The sequence below is a fragment of the Genypterus blacodes genome, unplaced genomic scaffold (genome assembly GCF_046128005.1).
Source record: "Genypterus blacodes isolate CSIRO-AG114 ecotype Tasmania unplaced genomic scaffold, CSIRO-AGI_Gbla_v1 ptg000012l_1, whole genome shotgun sequence".
Classification (NCBI taxonomy): Eukaryota; Metazoa; Chordata; class Actinopteri; order Ophidiiformes; family Ophidiidae; genus Genypterus; species Genypterus blacodes.
In genome coordinates this window covers 6,543,091-6,563,090 of record NW_027466826.1, presented here as the reverse complement: position 1 = coordinate 6,563,090, position 20,000 = coordinate 6,543,091, and the positions used below count along the sequence as shown (strand labels likewise).

Genomic DNA, 20,000 nt, shown 5'->3' with positions numbered 1-20,000 from the left:
TGTGTAACAAATTTCACTCATAAACATTTAGTTGTCACTCAACTAACACAGTCCCTAGCAGAAGCACACTCAGACATGCAGGGATACAAAATATTGCCTGTAACTGCCTGCAATATTCCGCAATCTCCCCAGAATCTTAACCTGTGATACAGAGAGGACCCCACACACTTCCTCTGCCGGACACAAGCAAAACGTTGCGTACATCCTGCTGTCCGACAACAGGATTTGTCCTGGAAGATGAGGGTCAAGTCAAGTCCAGATACTGGGTAGCTTGGCAGGGCACAAGGCTGGAAGATGGAGCTAGACTTAGGGCAGAGGCTCTGCTTGCCAGCTGTGAGCTTGTCAACCAACCTCGGACCAGACCTTGTTTTGGTTGGCCTCACTCCACCTTCTTTACATCATCAAGCTTACAGTGCCCTGGTAGGATGTAGTGGAGGAGGCCTATGAGAGCAAGAAACTGAGATATGTTAAGCGTGCAGCTGATGCTCAACAACGTGGTTGGAAAGCAAAGGCCCGACCAGTCAGAGCTAGGCTGGACAGGGTTCATAGCCAAATCAACATCAAGGCTCCTCTGGGAGATTGGAGGTTTCAGCGCATCAAGACCATCGACCGCATAATTCTATCTCCACTATCAACATCTTTATCTCCTTTTAGCTATCGTGCCCATCTCTCCCTTTCACTGCACCCCCCACCTACATGACATTTGGCTACTCTGAAGAACCGACACTCCAGAAACCCCAGGAATGTTATTCATGGCACATTCTGAGAGAAGACACTCAATCCTACACTCTCTTTTTCGCAAGTCTATCTTTGATAGTTCCCGAAAAAGGCCTTGTCCCTTCCCTCCAAGGTCTCCGCTGTAGGTGAATGAATGGAATTTGGAGTGGGTAATTCCACATCAAGTGACTCTAATTCAGGTGAGGGGATATTTTGTGTTGTGTACTGTTGCATTACAGGTTTGACTAATATAGAGCTTGTTGCACTTCAGTCCCATCATAGTCCGGTCCTAACCACAGAAGAATTTGGGATTGAGCAGGTCCCTTTCACACAGGGGATGATGCAGGGGATTTTTACAAACATGTCTGTGTATCAGCATCTCAGGTTTCAGATCTCTCACTAGTAGACTGTCCAGCACAGAGAAGCACACAACTGTGTTGGGGGTTGAGGGAAGCAGTGACACTGTCCTGAGCGACTGACAAAGGGCTAAGGTTACATGGCATTTCGCCCCCACATCTCCTCACTCAACACCGCTAAATGCCTTTCATCTCAACTAATAGCTCCCACGGGAAAGAGCGAGAGGTGCCACCAAGACAGACTGGACTGGGTCTTGCTGCAGAAAAAATCCTGGACCTAACAGGGCTGGAACGTTGGGCTCACGTCAAACCTTCATTCTAATCCCAGAGATCAAGGAGTGAGCATGAGAGCTGGTAACATGAAGCAACAACTGACATATCCAACACTTGTTTGGAATGGCTTGAGAATTCATTTGAGAAACTAGCCAGACTTACAGGCAAAGGGTTGAAGTTCTGGTCCACAAGGTGTGTGTATCCATAGTCAAAGAATGAGTGACGTAAGACAACATCAATTCCCTGCACAGCAGCCATGCCGAGCGTGTTCAACCACCTGCAATATAAGAATAAAGATAATATTGAATTTAAAACAGGTGCAAACCAGCCCAGATCTGGATGGTGATCTGGATCTTTATCAAACGTGTCAATCATTAAAGAACACACCTAAATGCAGTGGTGTGGAAACAGTACTTACAGAAAACCAGCAGCATATGTCTCAGACAGATTACTTGTGCCCCCTGTCCATGCTGGTCCCAGTCCACCCAGCCACACCTTCTTACCCGGATCATGGGAGTTCACTACCTGTCAGTGAAGGAAACATGAGTGCATCAACCAAATCTTTGATGTATATAAACTTTGGCTTTGATTTACCTTGGAAAATCACACATATGCACACTTCCTTGATTTTGGCTGGCACAGAAGACCGACACATTTTGTGTTTTCTTGAAACTTATGTTCTTGGGAGTGAACGCTTTTCTTTCCATGAGGAACGCCTCCCAACTCAGCAAGACTTCCACAATAGCTTATATGACATATTTGTGGACACAACCTTCTTACCCTGAGGCTCTTATGTACACCACAACCCAAGCTGAGGTTTAAGGTGAAAAGAAATGGAAGTATGTCAAATCTTTTATATAATAACTTCATGTAAACTTGAGCAGGGTTTCTTTACTGTTTAAAGGGAAAAGAGACCAATGAAAGACCTGCTGAGGTGTAAAAATATATTCCGTTTATTCTCTTTCTGGATACTTGATATTTACTTTATAATCAATATGAAGCTGATACTTGGAAGTAGATTTATTGTAATCTTCGGTACCTTGATGACTTTAGTGATCTGTTCGGTCAATGTGTCCAGTAGACGAGTCTTCAGAAAGTCCTCCACTTTGTTCACTCTACCATCCATGAAATAACTGAAAGGAAAATACCAGACTTATTGTCAATACGCATTAGAAATAGTGATAAACACCACTGTGAGAATACACATGTCAGAAATATGTCTTAAATTGTGAGGTAGAAATCTCTCTCGAAACCACGTCCTGTGCCCCCTACACCACATAACCCACGAAAGGCTGCTTTAATGTAATAAGTATTCATTACACTCAGATAGAAGGAAGAAATTAGCCTGTGTCTGGCCGGATTTCATTCATTGCCATGGAGATTTCAGTTATGGTGTTAACATTTAAAACAATCAATTCAACTTAACATCTCTACACAAAGACTGATAATAACATAACACACTCATATCAATTCAGATGAACTTCAACTTGGGATTTGTTGGGCCTGCAATGTCTCTTCTGTTTGTGTGTGTGAGAGTGAAGCGCAGAGAGACAGGGTCAGTGAGAAGTCTTGTGGCCCACTGCTGCAACATTATCTGTCTATAAAGTGAATTTGTATTTCAAAAACCATCAGCCCACTGGGATTCCTCCTCTCTCTCCCAATTAGCCATTCGGGCGCTGCCAGTATACATGCATATAGTGCTACTGTTCAAACCTTCACTGTTTGATTTAAAAAACTGCAGTGGAGGGAAACCGGTGTCAAAGACTTGTTAGTTGGCAACCTCCATTTTTATTAGTTTTCCTTCTTTTGTTAAGGTCAGAGTTTCTGTCACACAGCCTGGTTATACAAGAATCTGGACCCCCAGAGTAAAACTGCCTAACTGACATGAGAGCATATGGTTTGATTTTAACAGTGTGGGTGGCATATACTGCTAGTCCTTCCTCCTTCTGTTTCTTCTAATTACATTTTAACCTTCACCTTAATGACCTTTGGCGTGCTCATGCAGCAATGGTCTGTGCCTAGACATTTTACATGTCCAGTATGTGTGTGTGTCGGTGTACGCAAAGAGACACATGGGAAACATGGAAAGTAGCCAGTGTCATAATCTAAGTCTAACAAGGTTTCTGAAGCTTTACCCCAGTTGCTATCGCATTTGCAAAACAAGGGGACTTTACACATGATGGTATATCATCAGTCCGTCAGTAACAGTCAGTATGTTTAAAGCCACTTGTAGGTATCAGAAGTAGAAAAGACAAAAAACAGGGCTTTAAGCAATACTCCAGCAAATTTACCGACACTGTACTTTTGCAGGATTTTGAAAAAAAATGTGGCATTACCAGGTCTGACGGCCTTTGAAGGGACACTTGAAGCAAAGACAGAGGCTTGGAACACCATATAAAAGGCTTAATGTATCTTTTGGACTCTCAAATAGAACTGTGTTATGGTATAATCACGGTAACACCTTGTAAAATGTGTTACCATGTGTTACAATTTCTTACAATGCCGAGCTTGTTCACTTCTGTATATATAACAGAATGTGAAAAAAACTCGATGAGGCAACTGTGAAGAGATTTTTATCTAAACTAACTAAATGTAGCTTTTATTGGCTTGTTTCAGCTCGCATTTCTTAAGAGTACCTTAATAGAATTGAATAGAAGAATGAGAATGAAGAATAGATTCATTGCTTTAGTCAGATTAGAATCAACGTTTTGAGAAAAACACTGTATGATGTTTGTTTGCACATTTGAATTTAATTTCTCCATATCCACATATGCGTCGATGATGGCACTACGTAGAAACCCGAAAGCTGTTGGGTGCACAGATACAGTAGTCGGTCAGTAGCCATATCTTTTGAAGGATTCGAGGTCAATTTTTGGTATTTTTGGCAGCTTAATAAGAGAATAGGAAAAAAGGGTGAAATACCTACTGTTGCCACGTTACTGCATCTACAACTGATCCGCCATTCTTCATGAACCTGAAAAAGAGGGAAAAAAACAATTGCCTTCACTCAATAGTTGTGGTAACTGTCCTTTATGGCACTCAAAACAAGTTTGGGTAATCAGACCGATTGTTAACAAAGCACCAAACCCAGTTAAATACACTAAGATAAAATGACAGTGAATGTACACAAGTCAATTATGCCATTGCATAAATAAGCTGTGCACCTTCAACTAAGATGTAACTCCAACAAAACTGCTGAACCTTGATGGGTATGAATAATAGTTAACTAGAAACAAGCACATCCACACTTAAAATTGTTTACCAAACGTCTTCCTGCATCCTCCAGTATTTGCTCTGAACAAATGACTCTTCTTCAGAATAATGTTAGGAATCAATTCTTCCTTTTTCCACAAACAAATACCAAAACACAATCCCTCTTCCTGTCTGGCTCTTTGTTCACAACTGTTTCGTCTACCTGACCTGCGCAGCTCCTTATATGGGGGTAACAGCCCGTCAGACATGCACAAATTTCTGTATGTAAACATCACGTCACAGAAACAAGTTTCACCCGAGATGTTTAGTCTGTCTACCTCTGATATTTGGACTGTCGAGTAGCTTAGTGTCTACATAACTTGGGTTCTGAGAGCAGCAGAGTGGTGGAGCTGTCAAACACCAAAGCCACGCCTCATAACGGTGTCACACAAAATCAATTTAACTTATCGTGAATGTGACACTAGTGACCTCTTCATCGTCTTCATCCTCACTCTCCCCACTACTTTCCCCACTGTCATCCTGAAGGAGAGGCATTCAATGTGTCAATTGTTACCAGAATAAAGACATAATATTTTGAGAAAAAAAGTCTAAATGTTGACATTTTCCTCAAAATGATACGGTAGATATCTGGTAGACCAACAGTGATCCTAATACTTCATTGTAGGTCACAGCAGATAGAACCTTCACTGCCCACAGTACTTTCCAAAGTATATGTGAGTCGTTTTAGTTAACAATGGTCTCTTTCTGTGTTTAAAGGAATACTGTTCCGATTGTAATGGACTCAGACTCTCAGGGAACCCCACTACATGAGCTCTCCCCAAGAAAGGTGAGTCTGTCCTCTCTCAAAGTTCCAATGAATCATACGAGAATTGACATGGAAAGTGGTAGACCCCTCTCAGTAAGTATTCCTGTGTTTTTGACAACATTGGCCATCCCTCCCATTGTCAGTCGCAACATGACTTATGTACGTCTGTGAGAACAGTATTTTGAAGTATCGTCCATTGATTTGTATTTTAAAGCAATTGTAACGCAATTGTAAAGCGAGGGTGTTTGTGTGCTGCTGATAGTGTTGGGATGTAGTTTACTTTCAGCATCTCCATCTGCATCTCACTGGTCTGGTTAACAGCTTAATTTTCCTCCCTCGGTTCAAAACCTGCGAGTGAACTCTGTTTCCAAACCTTGAGATGTGGCTGCACCACTGCAACTTTGTCACGCATCCTTCAAAGTCACATTGTTTGTCTTCTGTGTTTGATTTTCATGATGCATCTTTCACTCGTGAATGCAGTGCTTGACAGCAGCAGACTATAAAATCGATGGATTCATTCCAGGCAACACATGCTTGTACTGTAGTTTGTTGCTGCAGAGCAATAAACGGACTCCCAGAGAATAAATGTTGAGTGGATTACATACCTGGACTGATTTTAATGTGTTCATGTAGACTTTTTGGAAATCCCTGTCTGTCCAAACATTTTAGGGAGTTTAGACTACATGATTTGAACACTTGTTGAACACTCGCTGACTGTTTTGGACAATATCACAGAAGTACTAGCCTTGTTAATATGAATTGTGTTGTGACCAGCAATAAGATAGTGCCAGTGAAAGTGCAAGACACAGATGGGGTACACTGGGAAGTATTACTTCCTTTTGGACTGTGTGGTGCTTCATCACGGAACCTGAACAGGAAATTTTGAACTTGGCCTGAGCCCAAAGCGTCTCTTGATGATGTCCCAACAGTCAGGTCCTGATTTGATGACAGTCTTGTCAAGCTCCAATTGAGACATTCCTTACAACAACATGCTGGTAATTACCATAAAGGAAACTTTATGTATGAGCTTCAGTTAATGTAGAGCTTATTTCATACAACACTGTAGTCACTGCTTTATTTATGAATTCCCACCCATGATTTAGGATAGACGGGAGGAGATGCTTGTGACAGACTGCACCTCTGAGAGGGTTAAGCTGCTGTAGCTTCTGTAGGAGGAACAGGTGGGACATTGTGCTGCCACACTATCAATCAGGTGACACTTTATTTAGGCTGACATGGTCTAACTGGTGCAGAGTGGAAATCCATAAACACTCACACACCACTGCAGTGAATGTGTATGCAGACGTGTGTGTCTGTGTTCCATTAATGTCCTGAACTGCTGTGGCATAGTTTCCATTGCCTTCTTTTTTTCCTTGAGGATAACCTAACATGGAATGGAATCTTGCCCAATTAATGTTTTACTTGCTGACTCACCCATCCAGCAGAAGAATGGCATTCTTTCGTGGGCGTCCAGCACCGGGACCGTAAAGGTGAGCTCGCTGATAGTAGCGCACTGACTGCAGCAGAGTTCGAAGCTTGATGTAGTCCTGAGCCAACTGTGTGCTGTTGACTGCACGACCCACCATGCTGCGGTAGGCATTAGGCTCTAGAAAGAGGAACAATACACTTGGTTAGAGAGATAGTTCATGCAAACAGCAGAGAGGAGGTAGCGCCGAATATTGTTGTTGTAGTCTGATCTTTCTCTCTGAGAGTATCCAACAGTCAGTAGTAAAAGGGATAATTGAGCAATTCACAGTAATACAGACATATGGACTCAATGTCAGAAGAATGGTCCAAACATACAGGGTGGCCTCATGCAATCACTAAAACAAAGACAGTGAGAGAGCTAGTTTTCCCATAAGGAGTTAAGTTAAACATTTGCAGACCCACTGCTGTTTAACTGTTCTACTGAATAGCGTTATGATTATATCTGTACCAGGTTGTATTTGAACCGTGAAATAAAAGTTCCAATATGTGTGTCTCTCTGTGTGCATGTGTATTTTAGGCCCTTTAAGTATCCTGTCTCTGCTGTAGCTGTTGCTGAGATACCAATTTATTGGTCTCACCTGCACAATGTGAAGTCATCTAAATATGCAATATGAATTTGTGGTGTTGCATTGTACTGTATTATACTCAGGCCTACATGTATGTACACTTGAACAAGAAATGCACAATTCAGCATTCTATAAGGATATAATCAGTTATTTATATAGAATTTGTAAAACTTTGATGAACCACTGACCCTAACACAATTTCACCAACCAATCAACCAATTGATTTGATTTCATTATGTGAAGTGAAGGTTCTTTTTAATAATATTTCCTCCTCCTCAGAATTCACCATTGAGCCCTAAGGAGACTTGTGGGCTCATCAACCAAACACTGCAGAAGGCCGGTACCCTTTTGACAACCCCAATGTGCCAACCGTCCACCACCATAACATCAAGGCAATCTGCAACTATGTGCTTGTATCGTAACATTCCATCCAATGTTTATTGAATGCAATCATCTGGACCCGTCAAAGTGACTGCTGTGAAAGAACAGCTGACACCAAGGGAAGGATGTTGTGGCAGCATGGGGCGACAGCTGACAAGAGGGAACAGACCCTGTCTGACCGGTCACGGGCTAACTACCCATGGCTGCAGGACCCAATGATGTTTCAGCATGTTGGAGACACCCGCCAAGGGCTACAAACAAGGAACATGGAAAAATACCTCGGGCATCTGTGAGAGTGACTGCACTCCAGGACACAAACAGCATGTGTGCACCCGTGGTTGGAGCACAGTGACATCTGCATTGAGCCCGAAGATTCACCAGGGAAAGAAAAGGTGCTTAAGCGAGGAGAGACAGGGGCAAGTGAGGCTGAGCAACTGGATGCAAACCAAAGTTTGCAGAGCATCAGAACTGTTGTCATGGAGGAGGAAAACTCAAGCACGGAGATGTGAGGGGAGGGACCAAACCAACCACAAAGACCTCCAACAGAGAGGAGGATAACCAGGTACACACCACATGTCAAGTGCAGCGGATAAAAAAACAGAGGGAGACATTTAAAACTGACTGACTTTAACACATATTATTATTATTATTATTATAGACTTAATTATTAAAACACTTAATTATGGGAATAGCTAGGGGGGGAAAATCAGTCTAGAGTTGTTGTTTTTTACACAGAGGCTCCTCCAGAGATCAATACCTCTCAAGGAGCCTTTGACACAGTGCCAGCTAAAGGTCAGATTTGTTTGGGGCCTGCAAGATCAAACTAAAGTGTACCCATGTACGTAACAATCCTAATCAGTCACAATGAGAATGTTAAAAGCTACATTTGAAGGATGAAATGTTCACATACACTCTGTGTCTGCTCTGTCTGAGTCACTTACTTGAAACAATTATTTTTGTTACGGTTCAATTCTTCACTTCGCATGGTCGATTCAATGGATTTTGCATGGTACTTTAAAGCTTAGGCTAAAATAACTGTTTCCATTGTGAGCTTCATTGAAGATGAAATGAAATGAAAATCTGAATTGATGTGCAAGCAAGGAACACAGGGCTCTGTGTGCACCGTAGTTCCCCAGGAACACAGATGTTAGGATGAAGACTCGCAGTTCCTTTTATCCCTGAATGAACCTTCATTTCAACCCTTAAACTGCTAAGCACACACTTATAGTTTATTGGTTAAACAATGTCGGCCATAAAGCAGATAAAGTCTAAGTGTTAAATAAGAACAATGTGTATGAGCTTTCAGTTGCATCTTCTCACGCTTGTTTCACACTATCACTGCAACATCTCCCTTCAGTGTATTTCCATGAGTGGAACTACCCAACATTAGTAATGTCACTGCAGTGATGCTGACATGAAGGCAGTATGAAACAGCACTGTTTAGAATGGTGATGAAGATCTAAACGTTTATACTGAAGTAGTTCTCTCTGCCAAGTCTCAACAGTTTCTCTTACATCTAAAATCTAAATGACTGCACAGGCCCTTCTCTTACAGCTTAGAGATGTGTCCTAACCTTCAGCATGGACAAAAGAAATAATTTGAGCAATTGTTTGAGCAAGTATCAGTTTTAGATGTTTGTAACTTCCCCCGAGATGAGAGATGCTTGTATCATGTCTGAGACGTAAGATTTAGGAAAGCGTTTTGAGGAGTTTCAGTGGTTCAGAGATTGTAGGTTGACATTATTTGTTAATTACCTAAATAAAAGTATTTTCAGGTAAAAACATTAAACACCAACAGCTCCACAATGGTGCAGTTCAAAGCCCTGTTCTGTTGAAGTAGTAGTTAGTAGATACAGTAGTTAGTAGATGCTGTTTGGAGTATTACTGTACTGACCATTGCCCAATTCCCATGAGATGTTATACTTCTTCCCAGCGCTGTACTTGAGGAGGCTGAGGGTGGCGGAGGAGTTCCAGGAGTTGTCTGCGTTCCTGTGCAGCGCATTGAGCCCCAGGATCAGGTGCAGACCAGCGCAGTCAGCAAAGTTGTAGAGTTTGTCTAAAGACCTGGCTGGGAGAAACCCACAAAGCAGTTGTAACTTTGATTCTTTTCACACACCTGACATCACAACATGAAAATAATGAATTGATCTACTGATAAGCATCATTCCCTGAGGTTAAGAATATAAACCCTGTTGTGGTTGTGATCCTGTTTACTTTTCTGAAGATTTGCATTTGTTTCTTAACCTTGGAGTCCAAACCCAACATGGGCTTGCTTCATATGAAACAGCCTCATGGACTGATTTCTAACCCTGGTGTATTGATATTTGTTTGATATTTTTCAAAGCTGCATAATTATGTTTTGGAAGTCGGCAGTAAAAATACTTCCGGCATTTAGGTTATTAAGCTGCTCCAGAAAGCAAACAACTACCTACTTACACATCCAGCAGACACAAGTCAAAATGTGGTTCTCATTGAAGTTGTGCGTCTGGTCACCTGGTGAATTTAAGTCAAATGTTAACTCACCCCTCAGCTGTGTTCTGATCTGCACCAACCCCCGAGATCACATGTGCTTTGAGGTTGCTACATGCTTAACTTTTCTCCACTTTCTTCATTTTATACTAGTAAATTGCCATCAAACTGATCTTGAAACAACTTAATCATTCATTTTACATTACCTATGTATGTATAGGGGCAACATGGTTCCAATACATGGCCTTCAAACTTTCCGATCCCTAGATTGTAAAGTTCTAAGGTTCTAGCTCTATCATCTGTAGCTCTACTGCCTAGGGAGCATGTCGAAGTGTTGTTGAGCAAGACACTGAACCCCTAACTGCTCCTGGTGTGCGGGTTAGCTCCTTGCATGCTGTTCCCCATGCCATCAGTGTATGAATGGGTGAATGTGAGGTATTAATATAGAAGTTCTTTAGAGAAAAGCCCTATACTAGTACACTACAGTAGTTTTCATCTGTACCTCCTCCAAGCTCTGCCTCTTGGCAGTTATTGGCACTTCCTTTTGTTCTCTCCTGACTAGATCTTGCTTGCGTTGCATTCATATCTCATACTTCCATTGCTTTGGAGAAAAGTGCCTGCTGAATGTAAAAGTAAATGTAAAACTATGTCATTAATGTAAAGTGCAAATCTGACCCTGGATCTGCCACAAATGATTCAATCTTGGCCCATCAGCTAGGCGTCTGTCTCACCAGATCCCATGCTGGTGCTGATTTAGGAAAAGCTCAAAACTGTGTTATTAAAAAATACCTGACGCTGGAGCAATCTCACATGGCACTTCAAGCAACCGCAACTTCTCAAACTGACACTAACTTGGGAGGAGGAGGTTCATTTCCCCAACTAGGTGGGTGGTAAACGTCATCTTTAATGTAATTTGTTTTACGCTTTATGTTATCTTATAAACTGTTTGGTTATATTTCACAACTTTCATTTGGTATGTTTGAAATGTATCTGTAACCAATGTCCTATATGCTTAGATGCTGGGATGCATAGTGTATGAAACTCAAGGTGCACAACAGAGTGTGTGTAGGCAGAATACATGCCAGGCTGTGGTCTGAGTAAGTTGCAATCATCTTGGTGGGGTTGGTGAAACATAACAGATTCATATACGCTGCAAACACAATTCTGTAGGTGCCACAGTCTGGATTTAGATTAACAATAGGGTGCAAAATATTACAAAAGTTACAAAGTAGTCATTGGAAATCCGGTTTATCCATTCAAGCTTGTGAGCTCTTTCCCATGTTGTGTCAGTCTCTGATCTCAGTTAGAGTGCATGCGTGTGCATTGGTGTGCACACATGACAGAAGATTCTTTCAGCAAGCTTTTACTGAGATTCCAGGCAAACTGATTTTCCCATCATGGACTCCTGTGGAGATGTGGCCCTCAAAGCAGGGACCACAGGACCGTTCTGTTCTTTTGCAGCTGACTGTTCACTCACATTTATGACTGCTGTCTCCATCACAACACATTTCTCCCTCTGTCTGCCATGAGCTAGGCGGTAAAGGATGAGCGCCTTCTACTATTGATCTTGTCTAAAGAGGTTATTTTTGATATTCATGGATACCTCAGGCTCTTGTGTTGATCTGAACTGAAATTTGACCTGATTGGAGCTATGCCATTAACATAAATATTACCCTGACCTGTGACCTTGATTTTCTGGGGCCAACAGGAAACAGATGGGGACTGTGTGCAGGTCTGGTTTCTGCTAAAATGTACCCTTAACTGATCTGGCATCAGCTGAGGTTGCCAAATAATAGCACCACTGGTGTGTGAATAAAGACGAAGAAGAGCAAGTAGGGTGCATGTGAGGCAATTCGTCTTGACACATGTAAAACTTTAACAAGGAATTACTTGCTGGGTAGACAACTTCTAGATGCATGAGTGGGATTCAATGTTCAAGCTTAAATCCGACTTAGAAATGTCTAAACATTGAACAATGCTGATCAAGTCATAGAAGCGTCTAGTGTTAGTTCTACCCAGGACACTCTGGGCATGTTTGATTCATTTCAGTCACGTCACATAGCGCTCTATCAATCATATGTATGCCAACAGGTCTCAATGCCATCCTCTAACGTTCACCTTTGCCTTCCACTGCGGATCTGCAGAGGTGTTAAGGATCCAGAATGTGGGCTACGCCAAAGAGACTCTTTTCATTTCATACACATCTGTTCAAATAAATAATTTTCAGCTCATTCTATTCCCTAAGTCTTCATGGTAAACATGCTTTTACTGTATAGTCAGCATTTAAGAAAAGCTTTATTTCCAACAGGGCTGCGCTTGTATATAATCCATAAAGCAAACAGAGAGAAGATAAAGACTGCTTGTTGCACCTGGCATTAGTTCACTGTCTGGGATACAGAGGACAAAGCCTGGACAAAAACAAGCAATAACAATGGTTTTTATTGCACACAGCACTCTGAGTAAACTTTCTGTCCTCCATCTCATTATTAAACCACCAATAACTGCTATTATCATAACTGCATCCCTCTATGGTTCAATCAGGAGTGGTGTATGTTTGCGGGGAGCAGAGCGGAGGGCAACAGGACAAAGTAAGTATGGCCAGATGTGGCTGTCAGGATGAGTGATTCCAGACGCTTCCACACCTGAGATCTGAGCACATTACCAGCTCTGCTTCCAATGGTGCATGAGTGCATGAAGAGAATCAGGCCTTTAATTAATGCCCACGTGTTGATGTTAGTATAGTGAGATATTATGGGCGATTTTGCTAATGAATGAACTTACCCAGATTCAGACAAACTGCTTCTCTTGAATGGTGAACTTTTAGCTGAACTAATGTTTTTCTATGATGGTGGATTCCCATTCACGCACCATAGAGATGGATACTGTTAAGAAGTGCTAAGTACCTGTAAGAGGTACAAAGGAACACTGTGATGTGGAGAGTGGTTGGGCCCGGTCTGAGGGTGTGTGTGGCAGTGGCAGTGGCAGGTGGCGTGATTAACACAGCTGAGTATGATTGATAATTAGGCAAAGCTACTTCAGGTTGTGCAATAACCTCCCGTATTGACCAGACAGACAGACATACAGACGCAAAAACCAGGGAAAGACTAAAGTGCTGAAAAGCTGTAGAATGTCTGAATTTAGCACCAGCATGACCTTATTAGTTTATGTTTAGTTTATATAATGAAGTCTATCATGTCTCCATTGTTGTCCTTTTGCAAAGTGCTAACAATTGGACATTTTCTAAAATATACATTTACGTATCTTTACATTGTTAAGGTGAATTAAACAAATAAATACTGAAATGACCACATTGTTGAAGTATGGACTTCATATCGAATTAGACTTAAGACTCAACAAAATTAATAGAAAAAAAACGTCCAGCATGGCATCGACTTTGATTCCGCTTTGGACTTGAGCCTTTTAGTTTGGAAAGACTTGACACCTTCTCCAAACAAATATAGAAAAATATTTGATGATACAAATCTTGTGTTTCAATGGTTATTCAGCAAATTCTACATTTTATATGGGAAGTGATAAAGACATCATAAAAAGCATCCACATCTTCTGTAAACTGACTATTCATTTGACATATTTTCTGGCCTTAGATTTAGTATGGAGCTCATTATGACTTTAAATTCATATTTGGGGCTTATAACTCGCCTGTCTAGCCTTGAGGACTGGGTAAGTAGGAAAGTCTGTGATGAGCCTTTGCAAGTCTGTACTTCGGTTTCGCCTAAGGAGGAAGTACTGTATAGCATTATGAAACACCACGGCCACGCTCTCCTTTATCTCCTGACAAGAGCAAGGCATCATATCTTTCCTGGAGAAGAGAAGAGGATGATAATACTCCCTCCTGGTGTCAGGAAATCTCTACATCACTGGGGCCAAACATGAAAGAGAAATGAGTAAAACCCTCGAGCTACAATCTGTGATCTCAGTCAGGCCAAGGTAATGACATTACCAAGACACCATGAATCTGTTGTGTGTGTCTGTGTGTGTGAGAGAGGGACGGAGGGAGAGAAAGAGAGAAGGAGAGAGAGAGAGAGAGAGAGCTAAAAAAAAGAAAACCAGCCAGACAGATGGAGAGAGAGAGAGAGATGTGGAGATAAATGGTGAATCCATGGTGGAGGAGCAGAAATCACTATAAATCAACAACTTCTTATTTTTGGAAAAAGTCTCTCAAACATTGACCCAAGACCGCTAAGAATGCCTGTGATTACACCACAATTGAAAACTAATTGACCTACATTCAATTTGCTTATTATTTAAAATGCATGACAAAATCCAAAACTTCACAGCAGAAGCAAGGTCTGTGGTCCAACTTTACAGGACTGACTTTGTAACAAGCATCTTACAGTCCAGTGAGCAGAATCAACCCAGAAAGCTCCGTGTGTATGTGTGTGTGTGTGTGTGTGTGTGTGTCTAAGTGTATTGGCGTGCCTGTGTGTGTTTGTGTGTAGAGGAAAGAACAGGGTCTGGATATTGTCAATCTGATAGAAAAGCCAGTTGTGTGAAGCAGAGAAGCCGACAGCATCGGCCAGCGTTCTGCCTCATTTCTGTGGCTCTGCATATTCACTCAAACACACATACACACATACTCTAGCTCTGTGTATACACACCCACACAAACACTGCTATTTACCACCCACATCAACCACTTACCCAGCTAATGTTCCCACTCAGTCCACACTTTGCTCTGTAAGACAGGTGTGTTTTTACATGACAGTATCTCATAATCCAGCATTAAAGTGTTTGATGGCTTCATTTGAGGAAAAGGGATTAAAGAGGTTTTCATACCGCTACACTGGAGTTGAGTAATGAAATAAAAATTCCAATCTAACCCAATGCTCCCTAGGAAGATGACACCCCCACTTACACACACACACACACACACCCACACACACACCCACACCACTGCCACCAAAGAAAACAAATGGCAGCTAACTTCGAGAGAGAGAGAGAGAGAGAGAGAGAGAGAGAGAGAGAGAGAGAGAGAGAGAGAGAGAGAGAGAGAGAGGGTCAGGTCGGGTAGTGAGTGAGTGAGTTTTAGAAATGTGTACGAGGCTCAGAACCGCATGGTGGAACTAACAGCACTATACCAACAATGTTGAGTTGGAACTAATTGTGTTGAAATAGAACAACATCTGCCAATCTTTCAAATCTGAAAGACGTTTCTTTGGTCCCTGCAACACACTCGCCCCTAATGGGCAATGGGAGATGGGTGTGACTAACTTGAATTGCACCTGATATGATATTCGGGTGGCTGAAGATTCTTTAAAAAATGAACGCTACATGTTTCCCTCTTCCCTTCTGAGTGCAGGTGTGCACTCCTGGCTGGCTGCTCCTGATAGCAGGTTCTTGAAATGAGGAGAAATAAAGTGCATTTTCGGAAAATGAATGAACCAACTCCTTTACTGCCACCAATCTTCAATAATGGAGATGTTTAGTCCCAGAAACGGCTCAAGAGACACGTGCAGACAGTGAGGAACATTTGGAATGAATTTTAATTTGGAATGTTTTTCTTATTTATGGATACAATATGTTTTTAAGATAAATATATTAGTAATTTATTCATCCCCTTGAGGAAGTTCAAGATGCACATGTTGAACTAAAGTCTTCAAACTGTTGTGTGTGTATTATTGTCGTAGTGTAGTGTGTTTCTGCAATGTCAGTGGTGATGTAATCAAGTACATGAACACGATCTCAAAACATGACTCAAAATATGAGCCGACCAGATAATGACCTTGTATATATGGTAATAATTTAATATTCTTCGGCTTAAACCCATTGATTCTGAGCGGAAAAGACATGTGCATGAAATGACATCATGTTCATTACACCGCTCCCATATGTAACAGCAGAGATGCTTGTAATTTTCCCTGTCAGCTGTAATAACTCACATTACATTGACTTAGAGAGTTCAAGACAGACACACACACACACACACACACACACACAGACAACGATTTGCATTGAGAACATGCAGGGAAAGCCACGAATCTGATATACATCCATCACATTGTGGATGCTGGGGACAGTTAATGATGACAGTGGTGAGGGTCTAACCAGATGAGGTGAAAAATAATCCAACATTTATACTACTTAACACACACCACATGCACACATGCAGTCAAATACATCCACCACGATCATTCATGAAAGATTTGGATGTAAACTGCGGGAAGTATCCCCCAAATGAAACATATTAATCAGCAGTTCCTCTATCATGGCTTCAGCATGAACAGGATGAATCCCCTTTCTCCACTCTCCACTTCATCTGACCATCTCAAGTGATTCATCTCTGGCAACAGCCAACAACTCCCTGCCTTCTGTTTCTAATTGGGCCAGTTCCTACACTAGCCAGATCCTCTGTGGCTGCAGAAAGACACTGTGACTGAAAGAAGGTCATCTCCGTGACTGACGTCTCCAAAACCCCATTTTTTAAAAAGATGGATATCAAAAGAAATAGGGACTATCGGTACAATACATTTTAATCGTTCATCCATATCGGTCAAAGTCAGACTGTGTATACGGTTTCGGTCACTATATCAAAAGCTATTAAATGCGGTGCTATGCTATGTTCACATGGCGTATCTGTGACTTCTCCTGATGTTAACTTGACACTGCATGTTAGGGATATTACACAAAGGGAGAAATGTGGTTCCAATATTGTCCGAGTCTCTGCTGCTCCTCCAACATGTTGCCTAGAACTCAAACGCCTCCATGTTTACACACACACATCTCCACATGGACTCTTCTTTCATAGAGGGTGGCTCCACTCCAGCTCAACCATTGAGGTCAAACCACTTTTGTATTTTGGAAGAATGTAAGATATGTGGTGGGCACCTGTTTTCAATTCAGTTAGTTAAGAGGAACCCAGTGTGTGTGTGTGTGTGTGTGTGTGTGTGTGTGTGTGTGTGAATGAGAGAGAGAGAGAGAGAGAGAAAATTTGCTCTGATTACACATTTGTGTGGCGTTCTGTCTCAAGGTTCCTGCAGACTGTTATGAGTGGTGTGGACTCAAACTTCATGACTTAGACTCGACTTGGACTGGAGTCAAAAAAACTTGTAAACAAAATGAGAAAACCGAAAACAATTGCAAATTAACCTTTACACCACTGACTTCTGCCTTCACTTGGAACTCAGCTGTTTTTAAAAGACTCTTCATCATATTTCATAGTTAATGTGGAAAGTGATAAATTACGTTTTTTTTTAAATATTCTCAGTTTATGAAAATGTATAATATAAACTTTGATTGATTGATTTGGAAGTTGAATATCAAGACTTGAGACTCTTGTGTTCTAGAAAACAATGACTTGAAGTTCTTCTCAAAATTAGATTGTGTCTGTATAGTTTGTGTGTGAACTCTCCACAGTGAAAACCATGTTTGATCAGAGCACAACACACTCTCAAGAAACAATGCTGTCACCACCACAGTATATTGTTTCGTCAGTACATGTGATGTACATACCATACATTTAATATTCAATTTATTCACTAGCTTGCTGATCATGCTAATGCTGATATTGGAGCAAAATGATTCCACGAGTAAGAAACATTCATGCACAGAACGGGCCGCCAGTGTGCTCTTGAGATGCATGCACAACAGAATTCTTACTGATGGAGATGTTATTGCTTACTAATTTATTGTTTATTGTTTACTAATCACCAGTGAACATATTGTGTACTTTGACCAACATCCTCTGCATATCCTGCGGAGTTAGTGCTCTATTCATATTATTTGTTTGCCATTGTGCTTTTATTTGGGTTAAGGATTTCAGGACTTGTGGCAGGAGGAAGGAAAAATTGACATTGTCATTGAGTAAGATTAGTAGGATTATAACATACACTGTTGTCAATGTTGCTTATATTGCTTTGTGTGTGTGTGTGTGTGTGTGTGTGTGTGTGTGTGTGTGTGTGTGTGTGTGTGTTGTGTGTGTGTGTGTGTGTGTGTGTGTGTGTGTGTGTGTGTGTGTGTGTGTGCGCGCGCGTGTGTACCACCCTAGACAACATGTTGCAGTAGACAACAAATCAAAGTCAGAGAAGTGAAGTGGACAAAATCACAACCGACTTTCATTGGCTTTCTAAGTAATACCATTTGTTGGGGGAGTGGTTTTCACATCTGTTTGGCAAACAATGCTGTCTATCACTCCCTAATAGGAAAAGTCCGCTTTGAGATACTGATTACCTCACTGTGCCTGACTTGCAAAGAGACAATATGTGTGGAAGAAACATCAACATGTCTGTTTGCATTGTGACACTTCATACAAACAAATATGACATAAGAAAATATAAGATGCACAAGGATCTATCTATCTATCTATCTATCTATCTGTCTATCTATCTATCTATCTATCTATCTATCTATCTATCTATCTGTCTATCTATCTATCTATCTATCTATCTATCTATCTATCTATCTATCTTAGTCATGCAACTCAAGTCCAAAGCCTTGGATGAGGATATATATCCAGAAGCAGATGGTTTCTGGAATACAACTGAACATATTAACATGATAAATCTTTTGTTCTACAGCTGATTTCAAGGTAATTATAGTCAAATTGTGGCTTTATAATATCATATCAGAGGACTGCTGGGCCTTAGTAAAGGTTAAGGTTCCCTGCCTGCCATGTAGTTCCTCCAGAGGCAGATCATTATAATTCCGTATCAGACGTCAAAGCTGCTTTTTGAAGATAACACCATCAAAGCAACACTGGACATTTTTACTGCTTGAGATTAGTAGTGCCATCACTTCCAAAGAGAAGGGTTGGGAAGTCTCCACCTCTTATCTGCTGAGCCATCTCATCCCACACCTCTGCTGATGCTGTAATTGAGTGCTGATTGCTCTGTAATTGCAAAGACACAAAATTCCTTAGGGAAGATAAAGTGAAACAAAAGGGAGAGTGGCCTCGGGCTCTGCTGATCCCTGGACCATCAAAGAGTTTGGACTTAAACAAGGCCTGCAGCTCTTCCCACAAAACACCTGCTTTACTGACAACAACGAATACAAGTCCAGTCATTAAACTGCAATCACACTAATCCTGTGTTGAAAGCCTTGTTCGCCTAAAATTCATTGTTAAAAAAAAAATCCCCAAACTATTTTTGTAGCTTTTAAAACATCTGTTACATTGAAAGCTAAGAAGGGTATCTTTTATCCAAGGCCGTGTGATGGATGAGGGTTATGAAGACCAGATCCAAAGCAGGGCAGCAAAGCAAACACGTAATATCCCAGACTCCCTTTCACTGCTTGAATAATCACCATAATCACAGCAATCATCTGCTGCTCTCAAACAACATCCACACACATTACTTATGCTGAAGTTAAACCGACGGCTCTGCCTTCCAGTGATTGAGCAGGCCACATTAAGCGCGGAATCAACAGGTTGCTTTTCTAAAGTTTTAAAGGGAATTATACATTTATATTACTAATTCTCTCCACTGCCCAGTCATAAACCAAGAGGAAGTTAAAGATGTAGTTTATTCACCAGACTATCTGAAGCCATGAACACTCAACCAGATTATTGGATCTTGTGCACAATTCTCTCCTTCTGACAATTGCGAGCAAAGTCCAGATGTTTGGATAATAAGGATCAGTTTGTCAGTCTGCTGTCGTGTGAGGTTTGTCTTCCTAACATCTGCTTGGAAGCTCAAGTGATGTGACTTCAAATCTCAAACATTAAGCAAGTCCATTATTTAGGATCCGATCCAACCTGAGATCCTGTAGTTGCACACACG

The 20,000-nt window shown here is 41.3% G+C and overlaps 1 protein-coding gene across 1 annotated transcript in view; it reads right to left on the bottom strand.

Annotated features, from left to right (window-relative positions):
• The window catches only part of hpse2 (heparanase 2), a 49,930-nt gene that overhangs the window by 9,994 nt on the left and 19,936 nt on the right, over positions 1 to 20,000 (bottom strand). The window contains exons 4-9 of the mRNA XM_076165659.1: positions 9,693 to 9,866; positions 6,799 to 6,970; positions 4,273 to 4,320; positions 2,386 to 2,479; positions 1,765 to 1,871; positions 1,509 to 1,623 (exon numbers count right to left, since the gene is read on the bottom strand). Of these exons, the coding sequence (XP_076021774.1) occupies positions 1,509 to 1,623; positions 1,765 to 1,871; positions 2,386 to 2,479; positions 4,273 to 4,320; positions 6,799 to 6,970; positions 9,693 to 9,866 (710 nt within the window). The remainder of the gene's footprint in view (positions 1 to 1,508; positions 1,624 to 1,764; positions 1,872 to 2,385; positions 2,480 to 4,272; positions 4,321 to 6,798; positions 6,971 to 9,692; positions 9,867 to 20,000) is intronic.